At 42.4% G+C, this 22,544-nt stretch overlaps 1 protein-coding gene and 1 long non-coding RNA gene across 5 annotated transcripts in view; one reads left to right on the forward strand and one right to left on the reverse strand.

Moving 5' to 3' along the window:
• LOC145723076 (uncharacterized) overlaps nucleotides 1–9,434 on the reverse strand; it is a 21,602-nt gene extending 12,168 nt beyond the window's left edge. The window contains exons 1-2 of the long non-coding RNA XR_014147896.1: nucleotides 9,226–9,434; nucleotides 422–473 (exon numbers count right to left, since the gene is read on the reverse strand). This is a non-coding gene — a long non-coding RNA (uncharacterized LOC145723076). The remainder of the gene's footprint in view (nucleotides 1–421; nucleotides 474–9,225) is intronic.
• On the forward strand, nucleotides 8,911–21,675 carry GTF3C6 (general transcription factor IIIC subunit 6). 4 transcript variants are annotated; one of them, XM_031030368.2, is made up of 6 exons: nucleotides 8,912–9,063; nucleotides 9,375–9,455; nucleotides 10,950–11,013; nucleotides 11,092–11,157; nucleotides 12,701–12,814; nucleotides 19,504–20,317. In XM_031030368.2, the coding sequence occupies exons 1-6, from the start codon at nucleotides 8,950–8,952 to the stop codon at nucleotides 19,803–19,805; spliced, it is 741 nt and encodes a 246-aa protein (XP_030886228.1). In that variant the 5' UTR covers nucleotides 8,912–8,949; the 3' UTR covers nucleotides 19,806–20,317. The 4 variants fall into 4 exon arrangements, with proteins under 4 accessions (XP_030886229.1, XP_030886230.1, XP_030886228.1 ...); XM_006735473.3 differs by having other exon boundaries at nucleotides 11,113–11,157; XM_031030369.2 differs by lacking the exon at nucleotides 12,701–12,814 and having other exon boundaries at nucleotides 8,911–9,063; nucleotides 19,504–21,675.
• The last annotated feature ends 869 nt before the right edge of the window (nucleotides 21,676–22,544 follow it).

Raw genomic sequence — 22,544 nt, forward strand, 5'->3', positions numbered from 1 at the left:
TTTTTTTTTTTTTTAAAGATTTTATTTATTTGAGAGAGAGAATGAGAGCATGAGAGGGAGGAAGGTCAGAGGGAGAAGCAGACTCCCTGCCGAGCAGGGAGCCCGATGCGGGACTTGATCCTGGGACTCCAGGATCATGACCCCAGCCGAAGGCAGTCGCCCAACCAACTGAGCCACCCAGGCGCCCGAGCATGCAACTCTTGATCTCAGAGTTGTGAGTTCGAGTGCCTGTCAGGTACTGAGATTACTTAAATAAAAATTAAAAAAAAAGAGAGAGTAAGAATGGTAAAACAAAACAAACACCTCCACGTATGAACCTGAGCAGCATTAGATTTGATGGTGAACTTTAGAAGTTACTCAGTTTTTCAGGTGGACAGGTGATAGCATTAAAATAGATTTCATCATTAAAGAGTACACTTACCATGATGAGCACCAGGTGACGTGCAGAATTGTTGAATCACTATGTTGTACATCTGAAAGTCATAGAACACTGTATGTTAACTACACTGGAATCAAAATGAAAAACTTAAAGCAATAAAATGTTTAGTAACAAAAATAGATTTCATCAAAAAAGTAATTCTTTTTTATTTTTTTTTAAGATTTTATTTATTTATTTGACAGAAAGACAGCGAGAGAGGGAACACAAGCAGGGGGAGTGGGAGAGGGAGAAGCAGGCTTCCCGCAGAGCTGGGAGCCCGATGCGGGTCTCGATCCCAGGACCCTGGGATCATGACCTGAGCCGAAGGCAGCCACTTAATCGACTGAGGCACCCAGGTGCCCCAAAAAAGTAATTCTTTAGAAACTATTTCTCTGCAAGATGAAAAGTTCTGGACATTGGTTGCACAACAGTGTGAATATACGTAACCACTGAAGCATACACTGAAAAATAGTTCCGACGGTAAATTTTATTTTTAAAAAAGAAGAAAAAAATAAGTGTCCATATATATATTTTAAATGAACTCTTTTCATTAATTTAAACTTTTGCTCCATCTACTTTGGAGCTCTATCAGCTTTTCATGTTTGAGGAATGCAGATCCACTCAGGTCACCTCAAGTAATGGCAAGTCTCGCTATTTTAAGGATACACGTGACTATAAAGGAGATAAGAATATCGTAGGGACCTAAGAATAGCAATATGATTGGGCTCCAATTGGGAAGGAAAATGAACAGGGAACTGGACAAACTCCATGCACACCCAGAGCCTGGGTTGACTTGTCACTCTTGGCTGCAGCAGGAATGTAGTATTCCCCAACCATAGGGTGTCACCATCCCTCCTTTGTCTCTATGACTACCCGCCGGCTATCTCATTTAGTTCTAGTTCCTGCTTACTCAAAATTCCAGCTTACTCATAGTCTTTCTATAACCGACTTGTCTCCCCACAATCAACAGACCGATTTTCTCTGTATATCTCACTTCAAATGCTTGCAAGGAAAAAAAGAAAGGAAACCTGACTGGCCTCGCTCAGAGTTCAACTTCAGTGGGCATCAGAAGAACCCCCTAGAGAGCTTGTTAAACCACAAAGTCTTGAGCCTCATTCCCAGCGTTTCTGATTTAGTAGTCTGGGGTAGGGCCTGAGAATGTGCATTGGTAACAGAATCCTGAGTAATGCTGACTACATGGGTCTGGGGACCACTCTTGAGAACCATGGGCCCATTAATCACCCTTTTTTCCCTGTTTGGACAGAGCAGCTGGGCCTGTACCTCTACAGGGTCACTGGCACTGTACTTCTGAACGAAACTGACTCTCAGGCTCATATATGGAGATTTTTTTTTTTTTTAAAGATTTTATTTATTTATTTGAGACAGAGAGAATGAGAGAGACAGAGAGCACATGAGAGGGGGGAGGGTCAGAGGGAGAAGCAGGCTCCCTGCCGAGCAGGGAGCCCGACACGGGACTCGATCCCGGGACTCCAGGATCATGACCTGAGCCGAAGGCAGTCGCTTAACCAACTGAGCCACCCAGGCACCCATATATGGAGATTTTTAAAAACGTCCTTCTCTTGTTGGTCTCCTCATTTAGGCAGTCTCCTGGGTCCTACTGCTTTTCACCTGGAATGTCTCTGACCCCTTTTCCCTTCCTCTGTCACTGCCGCAATCCAGGGTCTCATCTCCCAGAACCCGAATAGCTATAGAAAAGCTTCCAAGCCACCCACCCCCACATGCCAGATTACCTTCCCGCTGAGAGCCCTCAGATGCTGTGTCCATTGGCTCTCTTTGCCCATCTCATTAACCTACACACTGTAACATCTTTAAACTTTGTGCTCTAAAGTCAATGGTATTTATTTATTTATTTTGAAAAGATTTTATTTATTTATTTATTTGACACAGAGAGCACAAGCAGGGGGAGCAGCAGGCAGAGGGAGAAGCAGGCTCCCCACTGAGCAGGGAGCCAGACGTGGGACTTGATCCCCTGAGATCATGACTTGAGCCAAAGGCAGACGCTTAACGACTGAGCCACCCAGGTGTCCTAAGTCAATAATATTTAAATGCTTGTTTACCCACACTGATATTTCCTTTCCATCATGACCTCTTGCCCTTTCCCTACACCAGTATTTCTCAAACTTTTCCAAAAAGTGCCTCTCACAGCAGAGAAAATATAAAGGGTGAGGAGGAGGGTATCCTTAGGGATTGTACCCCTTAGAAGCTTTTAAATCTTCCTCTCCCCACTTTGGAGAAAATTCTTGGTAGACTCCTGTTATCTTTAAAAAGTTAGGCAGATTTTGCAAACTCTTCCAACTATTTTTATTTTATTTTTCCATCTATTTTTATTTTCACATTAAAGGAAGCTTTTAGTTATTTGTCAGGGAGCCAAATGGATGCTTTGGGAACATCTTGGGTTTGTCAGGACCTTCGCATGGGGTACCTGTGTCCTGGTTTGAGAAGGTTACCCCTGTAGACCACCTGGTCTGTCTGCACTGTCTAATTTCACTAGTGCCTACAACACACTCCCAAGAGTTTCCAAAAGTGCCACACTGCTACCAAATTAAGTATAAACTACTTTCTTCTGTATTCAAACCCCTCCAAAAATGATCATTCAAATCTTATTTCTGATACTGTTACTTTTTTTGCAAATTGAAATATTTTAGTTAGTATGTTCTCAATATTTCATTAAATCTGGCTATTGCCAAATGGCTTACTTCCATAGTCATCTAGCCCGGTGGTTCTCAAAGTGTGTTCTCCAGACCAAAAGAACCAGCGTCATCTGGGAGCTTGCTAGAAATGCATATATTCTGTTCTGTCCTACACCAGACCGGCTGAATCAGGAATTCTGTGTGTGGGGCTGGCAATCTGCATTTTAACAAGCCCACCAGGTGATTTCTGATGCAGCTGGGGACCACTGGTCTAGCATTTAGTTTTCAGATATAAAACAGAGTAAAATATAGATTAAAAAAAGAAGTTGATGGAATATGAACTATTATTTAACAGCAAATTGTTCTTTTTTTTTTTTTTAAGATTTTATTTTTAAATAATCCCTACGCTCAATACATGGCCCAAACTTACAACCCCTAGATCAAGAGTTGCATGCTCCACCAACAGAACCAGCCAGGCACCCCTGTTAATTTTTAAGACAAATGTTAATACTCATCCCCCTCCCCCCAGCTCCTCACTCTCCACTAAAGGCTTTTTTTTTTACTAGAATTCTTCTACTAAATATATTTTCATACAGGCTCTTCTCAATTTCTAGAGGAAGAGCCAATTTAACAATTTTTAATTCATTTGTCTCCTCCTAGTGGCAGGCTTTTAAATATTGAGCACGACACCCTATTTATGTTTCTTAAAAAGTCTATTTCTGATTTTTTCCCTAAGAGTCCTCTTATTAACTACAATTAAAATCAATTGGCCCTCTCCACCAAATTCCATAGATTTTTCTCTATTCGCTCTAACTGTGGCTGCAGAAAATCATGTAACTTGTCTCCAACATGGCTCTTTTTAAGCTGACTTGTAAATTTTCCCTCATTTTGTTACTTCTTAGCAGTAGAACCTCACTACTTAGAACACTTTGAAATGCGTTTTCTTCCTTTATAGGACTGAAGGACCCAGGTCATTATCCTTTATTCCTCTCATTATCACCCCCTTTCTTGCAATGCCCCAGCAACCACACAAGATCTTCAGAGTTCCGGGGCAGCCCCTGCCACCAAATCTCTTTTCAGTTAGGACTTTGAGCCCTTAAGCTCCCAGGCTATAACCGACCTAGGGTGTGAACAAATTTTTTTGACTCTTAAAACCAACAAGACAAGGTTTGATTTTTTCCAAAAGATTTTATTGATATGGCAGGATAATTTATGGAGATACTAATACCCCACATTTCCCCCTTTAGCCCTTCCAAGCAGGTAGCCAAGCCATTTGTATTCCATCATCTCGGCATGTCTAAAGAATGGAAAGCTGAAGCTTTGAAGATGGTGCCTTTTCCTGTCCATTGTTAGAGTCTGAGCTCACTGAAGAAATTATGCTAGATGTCTGAGAGGGAAAAGGGGAGGGGGTGCCTTTATTTAAAACTGGAGGCTGGGAAGGAGCATAGACTGGTATGTCCTCAATCCCCTCCCAGCGCCCTGGACAGGTGCCAAGATCTATGATCTGCTTAGAAAGGCTAGACCTTTAAACACTGAGGTTCCCAAACACAGCAAGGATTCCCATGCTCTGGGAAACAAGAGTCCCTGCATTTCAAGGATCTGTGTGGCTTCAACCATAGGAATTTCAGTAGTAACCAATGTGTGCCGGAGACTGGAAAGTTCTCTCCAAATACTATGTAAGATCTGGGAGAGTAAAGGAGAGAAAACTGACGGAGATTAAATTTTCCTGCCATCCTGTTAAATATTAACAGTTAAATATTTTGAACATCACTCTTGATAATAATTACCTCTTGAGACTGTCATAAGGCTTAAAGTGGATTCGGTCAAAACATGCTAATGACAATTGACCCTTACCAACTCCTCCCTGCCCCCTCCAGCATGGATCCTTAAGCCATCCTTTTGGATCCAGGGCCAAATTAGATTTCTGCTATACAGCTGCCATAGGATTTGGCCCTCATCTGGCCTTCAAAGATTTTTTTAAATCACCTAAGCAATTTCTCTCCCCTGTTCAGTTTCAAACTAGCAGCTTCTATTGTTGTTGTTGTTTTTAATAACAGCTATATTAGGATATAATAAACATACCATAAAATGGACTATTTTAAAGTACACAACTCAGTGGTTTTTAGGATATTCACAAAGTTGTGCAACCATCACCACTAATTCCCGAATATTTTCATCACCTCCAAAAGAAACCACACATCCAGTTGTAGTCATTTCCCTTCCCCCGGGGGGCCCTGGCAACCACTAATCAACCTTTTCTCTCCATAGGCTCACTTAACCGGAAATCTCATATAATTGGAATCGTTCAATATGTGGCTTTTTGTGTCTGCCTTCTTGCTTTCAAGTTCATCCACGTTGTAGCATGTATCTGTACTTCATTCCTTTTTACTGGCAAATAAGATTCCATATATAGATCAGCCAAATTCGGTTTATTGCTTCTTTTTTTTTTTTTTTAAAGATTTTATTTATTTATTTGAGAGAGAGAATGAGAGAGAACACATGAGAGGGCAAAGCAGACTCCCTGCTGAGCAGGGAGCCTGATGCGGGACTCGATCCAGGGACTCCAGGATCATGACCTGAGCCGAAGGCAGTCGCTTAACCGACTGAGCCACCCAGGCGCCCCTCTTTTTTTTTAAGCAATCTCTACACCCAAGGTGGGGCCCAAGCTCACTACCACGAGATCAAGAATTGGATAGGATGCTCTAGCTTACCGACTGAGGCAGCCAGGCGCCCCTATTGCTTCTGTTTTTAAGTAAAGATAATTTAGTCTTTTGAAGCTGACATCTGAGACTTATTATCTTTTTTAGGATTGAAAATAGAATGTTTTTTTTTTTTTTTAAAGTAAGCTCTATGCCCAACATGGGGCTTGAACTATATGACCCCAAGACCGAGAGTCACATGCTCTACCAACTAAGCCAACCAGGTACCCTGAGAATAGAACATATTAAGAATGGGCTCACTTGGTAGAATATGTGACTCTTGATCTCAGGACTGTTAAGTTCGAGCCCCACATTGGATGTAGACATTCCTGGGGGAAAAAAAAATCTTAGGAAAAAAAAAAAAGAATGGACTCCAATTAGAATCCACTGAAATTCCTCCCAATCACCAAAAGGCTTCTTTTTCTCCCTCTTTCAAAGTTGATTGCTGATGGGTTATTATGCCCAATAACTACCTGTTTTCTGTCCAAGATGTTTGAACCTTTAAGCTAATTTTCAAAGGCCATGAAGCCGATACTGGGTCTCCTTTCCTCCCAAGGGAATGGTTTTCTAGTTTGTGTGCGATGTTTTAATATTAAAATTACCTTACAGATTTTGTATACACGTTTTTGTAAATATATAGAATATCTCTGAAAGTATATGTATGTAAGAAACTGGTAAAATTGCTTGTCTATGGGAAGGGGATGTAGGGGGACTGGGATGGAAAGCTTACTTCTTATTCTATCCTTTTTCACTCTATATCCTTTTGTAAATTGTTCAAAATAAATAAAAATAATAATTACTTCATAAATAGCAAACAGTAATAAACTTGACTAGATGTATGAGGCTTGTTTATTTGAAAGGGACTTTTTTTTTTGGTAAAGATTTTATTTATTTATTGGTCAGAGAGATAGAGACAGAGAGAGAGCACACAAGCAGGAGGAGGGGCAGGCAGAGGGAGAGGCAGGCAGAGGGAGAGGCAGGCTCCCTGCTCAGCAAGGAGCCCGATGTCAGACTCATCCCAGGACCCTGGGATCATGACTTGAGCTGAAGGCAGACGCTTAACTGACTGAGGCACCCAGGTGTCCCTGAAAGGGACTTCTTAAATTATTACACTGACCTTGCAGAACGCACATATTCTCGAGGTGGTTAAGCGTCTGCCTTCAGCTCAGGTCATGATCTCAGGGTTCTGGGATCACACCCTGTGTCTGGCTCCCTGCTCAGAGGGAGTCTGATTCTCCCTCCCCCTCTGCCTGCCACTCCCCCTGCTTGTGCTCTCTGTCAAATAAATAAACAAACAAAATCTTTTTTTAAAAAACCATACACACACATATTCTCATCCCTCAAGCCTTTGTGACTGCTGTTCCCTTAGCTTGGCTTGCCCTTCTCCTCTTTATCTTCCCTTTTACCCCAATAAAATCTGACAACTTGTGTAATTTTTTAATTTACAAAGCATTTTTAGATACAACAGGATCTAATCTTCAAATGCAAAATATACAGTAAGTATATTTTTATCTTCATTTAATAAATAAGAACACTGAGGCTTAGAAAGTGTAGCAGCTTGTCCCAGATCACAAGTATTACATTTCAGAGCTAGAATTCAAATCTACAACGTCTGACAAGTTAAGTGCTCTACCTTTTCTTTTTTTTTAAGCAATGAAATCCTATTTCTTTAATGGGGCAACTCAGTAAAAATGTACAAAGATGTTTACTAAAGTGTTGTGATATTTTAAAAAAATATTTTAAGTAATCTCTACACCCAAGGTGGGGCTCCAACTTAAAACCCTGAAATCAAGAGTTGAATGCTCTACCAACTGAGCCAGCCAGGCCACACAACCGTTGTGAAATAATATTACACAATAAATACTACTCAGTTACTAAAAATTATCATGTAAATCTGTATTTACCATGGAAAACTTGGAAAAACATCCATGATACTGTATACAGTGACTAAAGCAAGTTAAAAACAGAGGTACAAATTTAATGCTTAAAAAAAAGTGTTTATGTGTAGAAGAAAGCTGAAAGGATATACGGGAAAATGTTTTTTAAACGTCAATACTCTAGGGGCGCCTGGGTGGCTCAGTCGTTAAGCGTCTGCCTTCGGCTCAGGTCATGATCCCAGGATCCTGGGATCGAGCCCCGCATCGGGCTCCCTGCTCCGCATCGGGCTCCCTGCTCCGCATCGGGCTCCCTGCTCCGCATCCGGCTCCCTGCTCCACATCGTGCTCCCTGCTCTGCAGGAAGCCTGCTTCTCCCTCTCTCACCCCCCCTGCTTGTGTTCCCTCTCTCGCACTCTGTCAAATAAATAAAATTAAAAAAATAAATAAATAAAAGTCAATACTCTAAAAAGTAGTATATTACTACTAATAGATAAAACACGTTAAATGCTCAATCTGTGCCAAATGCTGGGCTAAATCTATTTTACATGTATTGTCTCATTTAATCCTCACAATAACCAACTTGCCTAGGACCTTGCTGCTAAAAATGCAGCTGAACTGGACAAGTATCAGACTCCAAAGCTCATGCTCTTTGGAGCTAGAGCATCTTGCTTCATATACAAAGATCATTTATATTATAATCAGAGAAACCCATGAGTTTAAGAAAATTGGTTCAAAACTCCACTTCCCCAGGTCTCTGAATTCCCCTAACAATGTTTGTCTTACAGCACCTAGGAGCAAGCTCATTAGCATATAATTGGTTGGGTCCCCTTCTCTACCTATCTTAGATCTGATGCTGGCAGGCCTGAAACCCAAGCCCACTTTGCGTGCTCCTTACGTGTTACAGTGAAATGTGCTCTTAACTCGGCTCAAGGAGCGCTAGAATTGAGGAGCAGTGCTCACACGATATTAAGAATATCTTTCCAAGAAATGTTGAGTCGGTCCAAAGAGAGGCCTCTTCGTTTCCCTCTCACATGGCGGCCTCCTTGCTTGCACCTTCTTTATCCTCTCTCCCTCCCCAGCCCTCTCCCCCAACCGAGGCCGGTAGCCCGAGGGTGTCCTCGGTCGCAGGCCTGCCGCGGCCGGCCGCCACCAGACCCGCACTCTTGCTCTCAAGAAAGGAACAAGGAGGAGGCCTGGAGCGGACTTCCACGTGGGCACGGGGGCGGCCATCTCGCGTCCTGGCAGGAGCGGTCTGCGGGGCCCGAGCAGCAGCCAGACCTGGGAAGCTGCTGCCCGTACTCAAGATGGCGGCCGTGGAGGGCGTGGCCAGCGACTCAGAGGTTCCGAAAAGGTGCGGAATCATGGCGGCGGCTGAGGAGCGGATTCGCGAGGACCGAGAAGAGGAAGAAGAGGAAGCAGTGAGTGGCACGGCGGCGGCCTGCGCGGCGCGGGCGGCGTGTGGGGCAGGGCGTCGGGATGCGGCTGGCGGGAGGGAGAGCCCCGGGCGCGCGGAGCCGGGAGCGCCGGCCTCGGCCCTAGCTGCCACACAGTAGTTAGACTGGGGAAGTGTAGAAAGTTACCTTAGGCAACGTCGCTTCCTCTCGTTGAAAGCAGGACCTAGGGTTCACAAAGGTTGGGATCACTGCAGTGGGGATTTTTGGCTTCGCTTATTAACTGCCTCTTCTGCACACTCCCGTGCTAGCATGTTAACTCCTCTTTCTTCCACCAGGAGCAGTTGGTTCTGGTGGAATTGTCCGGAATTATTGATTCAGACTTTCTATCAAAATGTGAAAATAAATGCAAGATTTTGGTGAGTCTTCTAGAATTGGGGGATTTCTGTAGATTTTCTTACATTTAAACAAGAATGAATAGTGAAATACGTATCCCCAAAGATCTATTCCTCGTTACAAAGCACTGAATTCTAAGGACAATCATAGAGAAGTACAGAGGGACTATGGGAGCAAATGGGAGAAAATGCCATACTTTGCTTGAGTGTCCGAATGTGTGCCCTGGGAGAGTTAAAGATTTAGAAGAGGTTAGCATTTTGTTACCAACCTATATATTTCGAAAAAATACATTGTTTTAGATAGTGAGCAGGGAGAGAAAACAGTGAAGACAGGCCATTTAGATATGCACACAGATTAACTGGAGAAGGGAGGAAAGAAGCCTACAAAGAAAAGAATTTAAAGACCTCACGCTCTACTGTTGACTTGAGCTGTGGTGTCATGTTACCATCAGTTTTTATCATTTTACTTAAAAATCTTTGAGCTTGGGGGGTGGGGGATGGGTTAGCCTGGTGATGGGTATTAAAGAGGGCACATACTGAATGAAGCACTGGGTGTTATACGCAAACGATGAATCATGGACACTGCATCAAAAACTAATGATGTAATGTATGGTGATTAACATAACATAATAAAAAAAAATCTTTGAGCTACTGTTGACAAGACTTTTTCTGTTCCTGCCTTAACTTGAAGAGGGGGTTGATTGAAATACAGCTTGCTACTTGGATATGAATGAAGCATTGTAACTGCTGTGAGTGAGCAGAGCATTTTTAGCTTACCTTGCACTTGCTAGGACAAGCTCCAGAGGTTCCCCAGTTTTGGAGATCACTCTCCTTGGTAGCAAGGCTACATATTGAAGCCTCTTTATTTTTTTGGTTTTAATTGAGATATAATTGACATATAACATTACATTTCAGGTGTACAGCATAATGATTTAATAGTTGTTTGTACTTACCACAGTAAGTCTAGTTAACATCCATCACTACACACGGTTACAATTTTTTTCTTGTAATGAGTTTTTGTTTTTTTTTTTTCCAATTAAGCAAAGCTCGGTGCCCAACATGGGGTTTGAACTCACAACCCTAAGATCAAGAGTTGCATGCTCTACAGACAGCTAGCCAGGCACCCTGTTGTAAAAACTTTTAAGATGTTACACTCTTAGCAACTTTTAAGTGTACACCAAGGTATTATTAAGTAGAGTAATGCTGTGCATTACATCCCCAGGACTTAACTTATTTTATAACTGAGAGTTTGTATCTTTTGACTACCTTCACCCATTTCACCCAACCCCCCAAAGCTTGTTTTTTATAGAGGGGGAGGGAGAGGCAGAAGGCGAGGGAGAGAGAGAATCCTAAGCTGACTCCACACCCAGCACAGAGCCTGAGGTGGGACTGGATCTCGTGACCCACCCTGAGCCAAAATCAAGAGTTGGATGTGCTTAACCGAGGGAGGCACCTATGCGCCTCTGCAAGGCTTTTTCTAATGATGATTTTTTTTAATGATCCTGTATTCTGTTGCAGGGAATTGACACTGAGAGGCCCATTCTGCAAGTGGACAGCTATGTCTTTGCTGGAGAGTATGAAGGTAGGAGGATGTCAGATAGATAAAACTCCTTTTTTAATATGCTTTTCAGAGGAAGTTACTCTGTTATTTCTCAACAAGTTGCCTTCAACTTTTCTGCAGACACTCTTGGGACCTGTGTTATATTTGAAGAAAATGTTGAACAGGGTAAGTGCTTGCATTGCTGACTCAAATTTTTTACTATGAAATATTGCAAACTTCCTTTTGTACAGAAAATATTGAAATTAAACATCTCATGTGCCCATTGTCTAGCTATATCAAATCCTACCATTTTGCCAGATAGTTAAAAAACATTCCAGATACATTTGAAGCCTCGTGTGTACTCCTCTCTAACATACTCCCTTCCTCTGTCTTGGTAATCACTCCCCTGAATTTGATGTTTACTTTCCTATACCTGATTTTGTATTACATATATATGTATCCACAAACAATGAGTAGCATTTTTTTGTATATTTTCAAACCTGACACAAATTACAGCATATTATATGTACCATTGTATATCTTTGTTTCAGTTAGAGATAGGTTTTGAGATTTATACATGTTGGTATGTATAATTCTATTTTCCCTGTTGCTAAGTATTCTGTTTGTGACCATACCACAGTGTATTCTCCAGTTACTGGACATGTTGATTGCTTCCATTTTTTACCAGTAATTTTTAATAGCTATGAAAATTTATTGAATGCCTTTTATATGTCAGGCATTGTTCTAAATGCTACATGTATTAACTCCTTTAATCCTCATCACAAGTCTGTGAGGTAGATACCTTTTTGTCTTCATTTTATATTTGAAGAAACTGAAACACAAAGAGGTAAATAGCATTCCCAAAGTCATACACGAAGTAAGAGACAGAGCTGGGATTTGAGCCCAGGTGGTCTCGTCCAGAGCCCGTGATCTTAACTATGCTTATTAACTCACTGCAGAAATGCTACCATGAGTATTTTGTGTCTCCTTGTGCGTGTATGCAAAAATGGCTCAAAGATACACACTTAGAAATGGAATTACCAGATTGCTGAGTGTGTGTTAGGTTTAACCATATGAAGTGACCAACTTGAACTAAATATGGACAGTTTCATGTGGTTCAGCCTTATAGGTAGTGGTATGATCCTTTCTAAAGTGTGTGTCAGTGACACATAGCAGTGTCTGGAAGTTTTCAGTGTGCTTCACACCTCTAACTCAGAGCCTTATCCTCCCTCCTGCCTGCGCCCACAGTTTCCTATAAAGCTGTAACCCCAGGCAGCATGTTGGCAGCAGGTTTTTTCTCAGCCTTCTTTGTGATTGAGAATGTCCTCACGCCAGTGTCTGGCTCCAAGTAGTAAGTCTGACTTTGGTGCTTCATTTAGAGTGGTAGAATTTGAGACACCATTACCCTGTAAGGCAATTCCTTGTCCCACTTCCCTACTTCAGGGCTGGAGCCTAGCAGGCCAATAGATTTAATTTCACTCACAGCTTTGTGTTTTGGTCCTCTGGAGATGTTTGTTGTTTTGGGGTCCACCTGTGCCTTCAGTTGTTACATATTTTATCTGTCATTTCTCTGTGCTGGGAGCAGGACGGATGAGGTAAATTTTGAACTTACTACACTATCTCAACAGGAAGTAGTTTAGTCTCACTCTTTGAACTGGAGTTATTGAGGCTTAACATGATTATTTGGTGGCATCAACAGTAAGATAATTGAGTTCATTTTATGTTCTAGGTGATGCAGAAGGCAGTAGTAAAACAGTGCTAAAATATAAATGCCATACAATGAAGAAGCTCAGCATGACAAGAACTCTTTTGACAGAAAAGAAGGAAGGAGAAGAAAGCATAGGTTAGTTCACTTAGTTCTCTGAAAGTAGGTGATTTACTATTCGCTTTGACAATGACACATTGTTGCCAGCACATTCCTTGTACTTTGTACTAACAACTATGTTTTATGGAAATTGAGAGTGCTTCCTGAAAAGTATCAGATACAGATTTAAAATTCATTTGAATTATAGGGGTGCCTGAGTGGCTCAGTCGGTTGAGCTTCTGACTCTTGATCTCAGCTCAGGTCTTTTTTTTTTTTTTTTTTTAAGATTTTATTTATTTGCCAGAGAAAGAGAGTACAAGCAGGGGGAGCGGCAGGGAGAGGGAGAAGCAGGCTCCCACTGAGAGCCCGACATGGGGCTCGATCCCAGGACCCCAGGATCATGACCTGAGGCGAAGGCAGACGCCCAACTGACTGAGCCACCCAGGCATCCCTCAGCTCAGGTCTTAATCTCATGGTTGAGTTCGAGCCCCGTGTTGGCCTCTGCTCTGGACATGGAGCCTACTTTAAAAAAAAAAAAGATAAAATCCAAAATTTCATTTGAACTTGAGTGTAGCAGAGGGCACTGGTGACATGTAAGAAATTTCTTACCTACTTTGCATTGGAGACAACTGTGAGGAGTTTGTCGAGAAACTTGATAGATTTCCAACCCCTAGGGAATTCAGCAGCCACCATCCCCCACCCCCTTAATTAAAACTTCTTTGTAAGTGGAGATGATAGGATCTGGATGCTCAAGATGAAACCCCAGAGGATCTCCTGGAAACTTGTGGCAGTGGTGGCAACCTTCCCCAGGAAGCTAATAACTGGAAGAAGCTGGCTTTATATGTGAGGGAGGGACTCTAGGACCACAGTTGTTGGACCTGAGTTTCATTCTTAACTCACATCCACTGAGCCTTCTCCAGTTGCTGGTCATCCCAAAGTAGAGACTTTAGACCAGTGCTTCTTTTTTTTTTAAAAGATTTTATTTATTTATTTGACAGAGAGAGACACAGCGAGAGAGGGAACACAAGCAGGGGGAGTGGGAGAGGGAGAAGCAGCCTCCCCGCTGAGCAGGGAGCCCGATGCGGGGCTCGATCCCAGGACCCTGGGATCATGACCTGAGCCGAAGGCAGACGCTTAACGACTGAGCCACCCAGGCGCCCCTCAAGTCAGTGTTTTACTTGGTAAACATGTCTGAGACCATGCATCCCTGGCTGCTAAGCACCATGGCAGACAGGGCTAGAAAGGTAACAGCTTTATTTTGAGCAGGGGGCAAAGACAATAGACCAGTGCTTCTTGCAACCATAGCAGGTACATGTTTGTGGAGATAATAATCACTTGATAGTTTATTTATTTATTTATTTTTTAAAAGATTTTATTTATTTATTTGACAGAGAGAGACATAGTGAGAGAGGGAACACAAGCAGGGGGAGTGGGAGAGGGAGAAGCAGGCTTCCCGCGGAGCAGGGAGCCCGATGCGGGGCTCGATCCCAGGACCCTGGGATCATGACCTGAGCCGAAGGCAGACGCTTAACGACTGAGCCACCCAGGCGCCCCAGTCACTTGATAGTTTCAAAGCTCATTGCTCATAAGTGAAGTAAGAGAAGGAAAGATAAATGATTTCACTTATATGTGGAATAGAAAAAACAAAACAAACGGATAAACAAAAAGCAGAAACAGACCCATAAATACAGAGAACAAACTGGTGGCTGCCAGAGGGGAGGGAGTGGTGGGATGGACAAAATGATTGAAGTGGAATGGGAGATACAAGCTTCCAGTTATACATGAGTAGGTCATGGGAGTTAAAGGTACAGCATAGGGTATAGTCCGTGGTATTGTAACAGGGTTGTGTGGGACAGATGGAAGCTACAGTTGTGGTGAGCATAGCGTGATGTATAGACTTTGCAAATCACTATGCTGTATACCTGAAACTAATGTCACGTTGTCCGTTATATTTCAGATTTTTTTTAAAGATTTTATTTATTCATTTGAGGGAGAGAGAGAAAGAGGACAAGCAGGGGGAGGGGCAAAGATAGGAGGAGAGGGGAAGCCAACTTCCCACTGAGTGGGGAGCCCGACATGGGGCTCAAGCCTAGGACCTAGAGATCATGACCTGAGCCAAAGTCAGACACTTAACCAACTGAGCCACCCAGGCGCCCCTCAGTTATACTTCAGTTTTAAAAAATTCACATAATTTGAAAAAAAAAAAACCAAAAACCTCATTGCTCAAAGACATATTTCAAACTCTAGTAAACATGACTCTAGTGATGGATATTTATGGCTTGATATTTATGGCTTGATTTATTGTATTTTAAGGAATAACTATTTGAAGGTATATTAATCATGTAGAAATTAATTATACCAGTTACACATAAGTACATAAAAAATCATTGTTCCTAACATGTATATCCTCAATGTCTCCTCCTTTTTATCACTGTGTGAAAATAACAGGAAGAGGTACTTGAAGTTCTAGAAAGAACTTGAAAGGTAGATACATATCAGATAGCTTAGCTATTATTTAGATATTCTTTTTTATTTTTATTTATTTATTTATTTATTTTTAAAGATTTTATTTATTTATTTGACAGAGAGAGACCTAGCAAGAGAGGGAACACAAGCAGGGGGGAGGGGCAGAGGGAGAAGCAGGCTTCCCTCCGAGCAGGGAGCCCGTTGCGGGGCTTGATCCCAGGACCCCAGGATCATGACCTGAGCCGAAGGCAGATGCTTAATCGACTGGGCCACCCAGGCGCCCCAGATATTCTTTTTTATTTTTTATTTTTTTTAAAGATTTTATTTATTATTTGACAGAGAGAATGAGAGAGAGAGAGAGCACATGAGAGGGGGGAGGGTCAGAGGGAGAAGCAGACTCCCCGCCGAGCAGGGAGCCCGATGCGGGACTCAATCCCGGGACTCCGGGATCATGACCTGAGCCGAAGGCAGTCGCTCAACCGACTGAGCCACCCAGGCGCCCCAGATATTCTTTTTTAAAGAAGAAAGTTGTAGAATTTCCTTTCCCATAGTCTTTAATAATCTAATAGGCCTTTTGGAAGATTTGGGTATTTTGTTTAATCACATAAATTAGTTAGCCAACAAGGCTGTATTGGTTATGTATCGCTGCATAGAAATTTACCTCTAAACTTAATGGTTTGAAAAAACAACAACAAAAATATTTTACACAGTTTCCGTGAATCAGGAATTTGGGATCAGCTTAGCCAGGCAGTTCTGGCTCGATGTCTCTCTTGACGTTGCAGTCAATATGTTGGCTGGGTTGCAGTGACCTGAAAATCTAAATAGAAGACAGCTTCCTCACATGCTTGGCAGGTTTGTGCCAGCTTTTAGCAGGAGGCCTCAATTCCTTGCCTCCCTACAGTACTGTTCCACTGCCCTCCTGACATGGCAGCTGGCTTCTTCCAGATCAAGTGATCCGTGAGAACAAGGTAGAAGCCACAATATGTTTTATGAACCAGCCTTAGAAGTCACATTCTGTTATTTATGCCATGTCCTATTCATTGTGGGAGGAGATGACACAGGGACATGAATACCAGGAAGGTGAAAATCTTTGGGGACCATCTTGGAGGCTGGCGACCAAACATGGCAATATGCTGCAGGCAGAACAAAATGGAAGGAGATGTGGTCCTTACCTTCTGGGAATTTGCACTCTAAAGTAAATCACATTGGGGGTGCCTGGGTGGCTCAGTCGTTAAGCGTCTGCCTTCGGCTCAGGGCATGATCCCAGGGTCCCTAGGATTGAGCCCCGCATCGGGCACCCTGCTCGGCAGGAAGCCTGCTTCTCCCTCTCCCACTCCCCCTGCTTGTGTTCCCTCTCTCACTATATCAAAATCCTTAAAAAAAATAAAGTAAATCACATTGAAACACATGTATGAATGTGACTCAACACACATTTTATGCAATTAAGTATCCGAAATGTGCCATGTATCATGCTAAATAACAGAAGAGGCTGCAGGATGGCTTCAAGGTTTTGAAGCTGGTGACTAGGTGAATGATGGTATTGCAGGGGGAAAAAAATGAAAGAATAGTAGAAGCTGACTAGAGAGAAAAGGACTAAACAACTTTTGATAGAAGATTTTATGGTAATAACATATGAGAAGACATGGCATCAGCTGTAAGGATGTTTCAACAAACAGTCACAGAAGAGTTGGTTTATGGTGGGGAATAGGAGCAGCTGGAAGTGTGAACAGGGTGGCAAGATAAGTTGCATTATCTTAGAGATATCTAATGGCATTTTGAAGATGACAGTAAATAGCTCAGGCTTGCTATAGAAATTAATGAGGATCCATTGAAAATATTTGAAGGGGTCATAAGGATAAAAGAAAAAATGACTAGCGCTTTTTTAAAAATTTGTTTTAGAGAGAGCGCACACAGGGAGGGGCAGAGGGGGAGGGAAAAGGAGAGGGAGAGAAAATCTCAAGCAGACTCCCCACTGAATGTGGAGCCTGATGCAGGGCTCAGTCCCACAACCCTGAGATCAGACCTGAGTCAAAACCAAGAGTCAGACGCTTAACCAACTAAGCCACCTGGGTGCCCCCAAATTACTAGCATTATTGAAACAATACTTGATTATGGGAAGGTTCTTTGATGGGTTAGGGCTATGACTGTAAGTATGAAAAAGATAATTTTTTTTCAAGTCTTTTTTTGGGGGGGAGAGGTGTCTTATTTCATAGTTGCATGTTCCAACTCAAAATGACATGTGAGTGTTGAGTTGAAAGACGATTGGGTAGTATCATCTATTATGGAAACTGGAGAAAATTGTAGGTAAGTGAAAGATGAGGTGGTAGTGAGAGCTCAGATTATCTCAGTGATTGGGAATTGGACTTAGGAAAAAGGGTTTGGAATAGTAAATGAAGTTGATTAGTTTTAGTGATTTTTTTATGGTCTGAATTATTAAAAAAAAATTTTTTTAAGGATTTTATTTATTTATTTATTTGAGAGAGAGAGAGAGAGAGAAAAACAGCATGAGAGGGGAGAGGGTCAGAGGGAGAAGCAGGCTCCCTGCTGAGCCGGGAGCCTGATGTGGGACTCAATCCCAGGACTCCGGGATCATGACCTGAGCCGAAAGCAGTCGCTTAACCAACTGAGCCACTCAGGCGCCCTATATTTTAAAATTTTTAATTGGAGGAGCACTTGGAAGGGCGCCTGGGTGGCTCAGTTGGTTAAGCGACTGCCTTTGGCTCAGGTCATGATCCTGGAGTCCCTGGATCGAGTCCCGCATCGGGCTCCCTGCTCGGCAGGGAGTCTGCTTCTCCCTCTCCCACTCCCCCCTCTTGTGCTCGCTCTCTCTCTCACTCTCTCTCTCAAATAAATAAAATCTTAAAAACAAAAACAAAAACAAAAAAAAAAAATTGGAGGAGCACTTGGGTGGCTTAGTCAGTTAAGTGTCTGCCTTCAGCTCAGGTCATGGTCCCGGAGTCCTGGGATCAAGTCCCAAGTCGGGCTCCCTGTTCAGCGGGGAGCCTGCTTCTCCTGCTCCCTCTGCCCCTCCCCCTGCTTGTATGCTCTCTCTTGCTCATGCTCTCTCTTTCTAATGAATAAATAAAATCTTTAAAAAATTTTTTTAGGGGGCGCCTGGGTGGCTCAGTCGGTTAAGAGTTTGCCTTCAGCTCAGGTCATGATCCCAGGGTCCTGGGATTGAGCCCCACATCGGGCTCTGCACTCAGCGGAGAGCCTGCTTCTGCCTGCCACTCTGTCTACTTGTGCTCTCTCTCTGTCTCTCTGTCAAATAAATAAAGAAAATCTTTAAAAAAAGAAATTTTTTTTTAGGGCACCTAGGTGGCTCAGTTGATTAAGCGTATGCCTTTGGTGCAGGTCATGATCCCAGAGTCCTAGGATCGAGCCCCGCATCGGGCTCCCTAGTCAGCAGGGAGCCTGCTTCTCCTTCTCCCTCTGCTTGCTGCTCTGCCTACTTGTGATTCCTCTCTCTCTGTCTCTCTCTGTCAAATAAATAAATAAATAAATAAAATCTTTAAAAAAAATAAAAAATAAAAAATGTTTTTAAATTGAAGTATAGTTGATATACAATATATTAGTTTCAGGTGTACAACATAGTGATTCGTTAATTATATACATTACAAAGTGCTCACCATAAGTGTAGTCATCATATAGTTACTACAGTATTATTTTTTTTTTAAAGATTTTATTTATTGAGAGAGAGAGAATGAGAGACAGAGAGCATGAGAGGGGGGAGGGTCAGAGGGAGAAGCAGACTCCCTGCCGAGCAGGGAGCCCGATGCGGGACTCGATCCAGGGACTCCAGGATCATGACCTGAGCCGAAGGCAGTCGCTTAACCAACTGAGCCACCCAGGTGCCCAGTTACTACAGTATTATTGACTATATTTCACTTACACTGAGTTTTGATGTTGCACATACTATAGGCATTCCAGGGTCTCCATGTAAGATGAAAATAATGTGATTGTTTATCAGTAGTCATGGTACCATGTTCATTGGTTTATGTTGGGGCTTTATTTTGACATGTATTCATAGGATGAAAATTTAAATTAAAGAGAGGGGTGCCTGGGTGGCTCAGTTGGTTGAGTGTCTGACTCTTGATCTCAGCTCAGGTCTTGATCTCAGCATCATGAGTTTAAGCCCTACATTGGGCTCCATACTGGGCGTGAAGCCTACTTTAAAAAAAAAAAAAATTAAAGAGAAATAAGTGTAAGTAACTGAAATTCCTTTTTCATATTTTCTCCCATCCCTCACCGTCCCCCATTAGGTGGTGTGGAATGGCTGCAAATCAAGGACAATGATTTCTCCTATAGACCCAACATGATTTGTAGCTTTCTGCATGAATATGAAGATGACGACGTTGTAGCTCCAGCCTCAGATAAATCTTTGGAGTTGGAAGAGCAAGAAATTCAAACAAAAGATAATTCAGACCTGAATTATGAACAGGGGAAATCACTGAACTTGGAAGTAGAGAATTCTGGTCCTCTTATTGATATCCCTTCTTCTGAGACAGAAGGTTATGTTTTTATGGAAACTCAAGATAGTGCCTCGGAAATCACTCCTAGATGAAATGTTTCTCATTATAACTAGTAATGAGCTTTTTGGAGTTTTTATATAACATAATTGTATAGCTTTCAGTTCACTATTCTGCTAGTTTTGTTGGCTATACATGCATTTCTGATTATAGCACAGTTTAATATACCAGAGTCGTTAAGGACCCAATATGAATTGAATTTTTAAAAATCTGGTATAAATGACTATAGGGACCCTTCTTTGAATTTCTTTAAATTGGAAGTTTTATTAAGGTAAGTGTATACGTTTTTTTATTGCAGCCATCACAAATTACTGCAAACTTAGTGGCTTAAAATGACACAAATGTGGGGGGCGCCTGGGTGGCTCAGTCGTTAAGCGTCTGCCTTCAGCTCAGGTCACGATCCCAGGATTCTGGGATCGAGCCCCGCATAAGGCTCCCTGCTCGGCGGGAAGCCTGCTTCTCCTTCTCCCACTTCCCCTGCTTGGGTTCCCTCTCTCGTTGTCTCTCTCTGTCAAATAAATAAAATCTTAAAACAAAAATGACACAAGTGTATTATCATATAGTTTTGTAATTCAGCTATCTGACATGGGCTGGGCTAAAATCAAGGTGTTGGCAGGACTTCATTCCTTTCTGGAGGTTGGAGGTTGGGGAGACTCTGTTTCCTTGTTCATTTAGTTGTTGGCAGATTTCAGTTCTTTGCCATTGAAGGATCAGTGTCCCATTTTCTTGCTCTCATCTGAGGGCCATTTCCAGCCTCTAGAGGCTGCCTACATTCCTTGGCTTATGGTCCTCTTCTCTTCAAAGCCAGTAAATCTCTTGCTTCTTTTGCTTCTTCCGTCATCCTATCTCTGACCCACCTTGCTAATTACCTGACCCAGTATCTGTTCTTTTTTATTTTGTAACAGTCCCAGAATTATTCAGGTTAGCAGTGTACCCATATATGTGTAAATATGTGGCCAAATGACTAAGTTCTGGCCGGTGACATGGAATTATAAGTGTTGAGTGTTGGATGCTTCTGGAAAGTTTCCTTAAACTTTAAGGCATAAAGGGAGATGAGCCAGTTCATCTTCTCTTTTTTTCCACTGGAGCATGGATGTGGTGGCTAGAGCTTCAGGAGGCTTTTTGGATTGTAAAGAAACCTTGGAAATAGAAGCAATGAGTGGCAGAGCAACAAGACAGAAGATTGGATCCTGATGTGATGCTGCCCTGGACTGCCAAGAATAAAGGTTAATAAATCCTTTCTTTTTCCCTGTGGTAAAATGACTTCAAGTTTACCTTTTGGCACGGTTTCTCTGGAAATCTACTAGAGAAGATAATAATAGAATGTCAACTGTGATGTCAGGCAATATTGTTTGTGATTAAAAATGACCCCTGAGCCTGGGGGGCCTGGCTTAGTTGGTTAAGTGTCTGACTCTTGATCTCAGTGCAGGTCTTGATCTCAGGGTTATGAGTTCTAGCCCTGCATTGGGTCCACCCTGTATGTGGAGCCTACTTAAAAAAAAAAAAAAAAAAAGATCCCTTATTGGTAAACTGTGTCTAGACCAGGAAGACTACAACCGCTATAAATGCCCATTGGAAAATACGGACTTTGGACTTACTTAAGCACCATGTGTTTTTTGTTTGTATTCTTAAGTAGGCTCCATGCCCAACGTGGGGCTTGAACTCACGACCCTGAGATCAAGAGTCACATGGTCTACTGACTGAGCCAGCCAGGTGCCCCAAGCCCTGTATTTCTTATTACAAAGATTCCTGAAAGCTACACTCATGGCTGTTTCAAGAGAAGTTGGTTCTTGGGAAGCGTGAAGTTTCTAAGCCAGCGTGGCTTCTGCATCCACCCAGATGACCTTGTCTCCTTACACTTGAACTGACACTTGGGCGCCAGAGTAAAGCCTCCTGTTGAAACAAGCCTCATGGTGCTGTGCTGTTTCCTATGAAGTTAAGTGAGTCTGGGGCTAGGTTCAGTCCCCTAAGGCCTATTAGGTCCTGTGAGTGCGAACGTCCTTTGAAACCTGTGACGACTGCTGCTGCTCAGGCAGAGAAGGTGCTGTGACTGCCTGCGTCTGGCCTTCATGCGAGAGAAATAACTCGGCTCTCGTTTAAGTCACTCTGTAGAGCCACACTTAATCCTATTTACTACAGTACGCATTTTGAAAAACAGAAAAGTGTAAGGAAGTAGAATGGAAGATTCTTGACGTGTGTAATCTTGCTAAAGAAACTGATCTAGACTGATGCAGTTCTACCTTAAATTGAAGAGGATAATAAAGTTTTATATTCTGAAGAGAACATAGTGTGTGTTAGTTCCTTACTTGTAAATGAGAATAAATGTTTGCAATTTAGTAAACTAAATCTTATTTTTCAACTATGAAATATTTTGTAAGACTAAACTTCACAAATGAATTTCTTCACCATTGATCTGCCTTACTGACTTAAAATTACTTACAAACTAAGCTTGGAACTACAGTCTCTATGTAGCTGGCACAATACTTCTGACATGGAATGCAGTGGTTGGCTTTTGCTTACAAGTAACAATATTTAAAGCCTGGGTGGCTCAGTCGGTTAAGCGTCTGCCTTCAGCTCAGGTCATGGTCCCAGGGTCTTGGGATCGAGCCCCACATCGGGCTCCCCGCTCGGCGGGGAACCTGCTTCTCCCTCTCCCTCTGCATGCTGCTCTGCCTACTTGTGCTCTCTCTCTCTCTCTCTGTCAAATAAATAAAATCTTTTTAAAGAAATAGCGTTATATTGCTAAGGTGCACCCTGGGGAATTATTCCTTAAG

This window comes from Leptonychotes weddellii, chromosome 8 (genome assembly GCF_054177405.1).
Source record: "Leptonychotes weddellii isolate Sample4059 chromosome 8, ASM5417740v2, whole genome shotgun sequence".
Classification (NCBI taxonomy): Eukaryota; Metazoa; Chordata; class Mammalia; order Carnivora; family Phocidae; genus Leptonychotes; species Leptonychotes weddellii.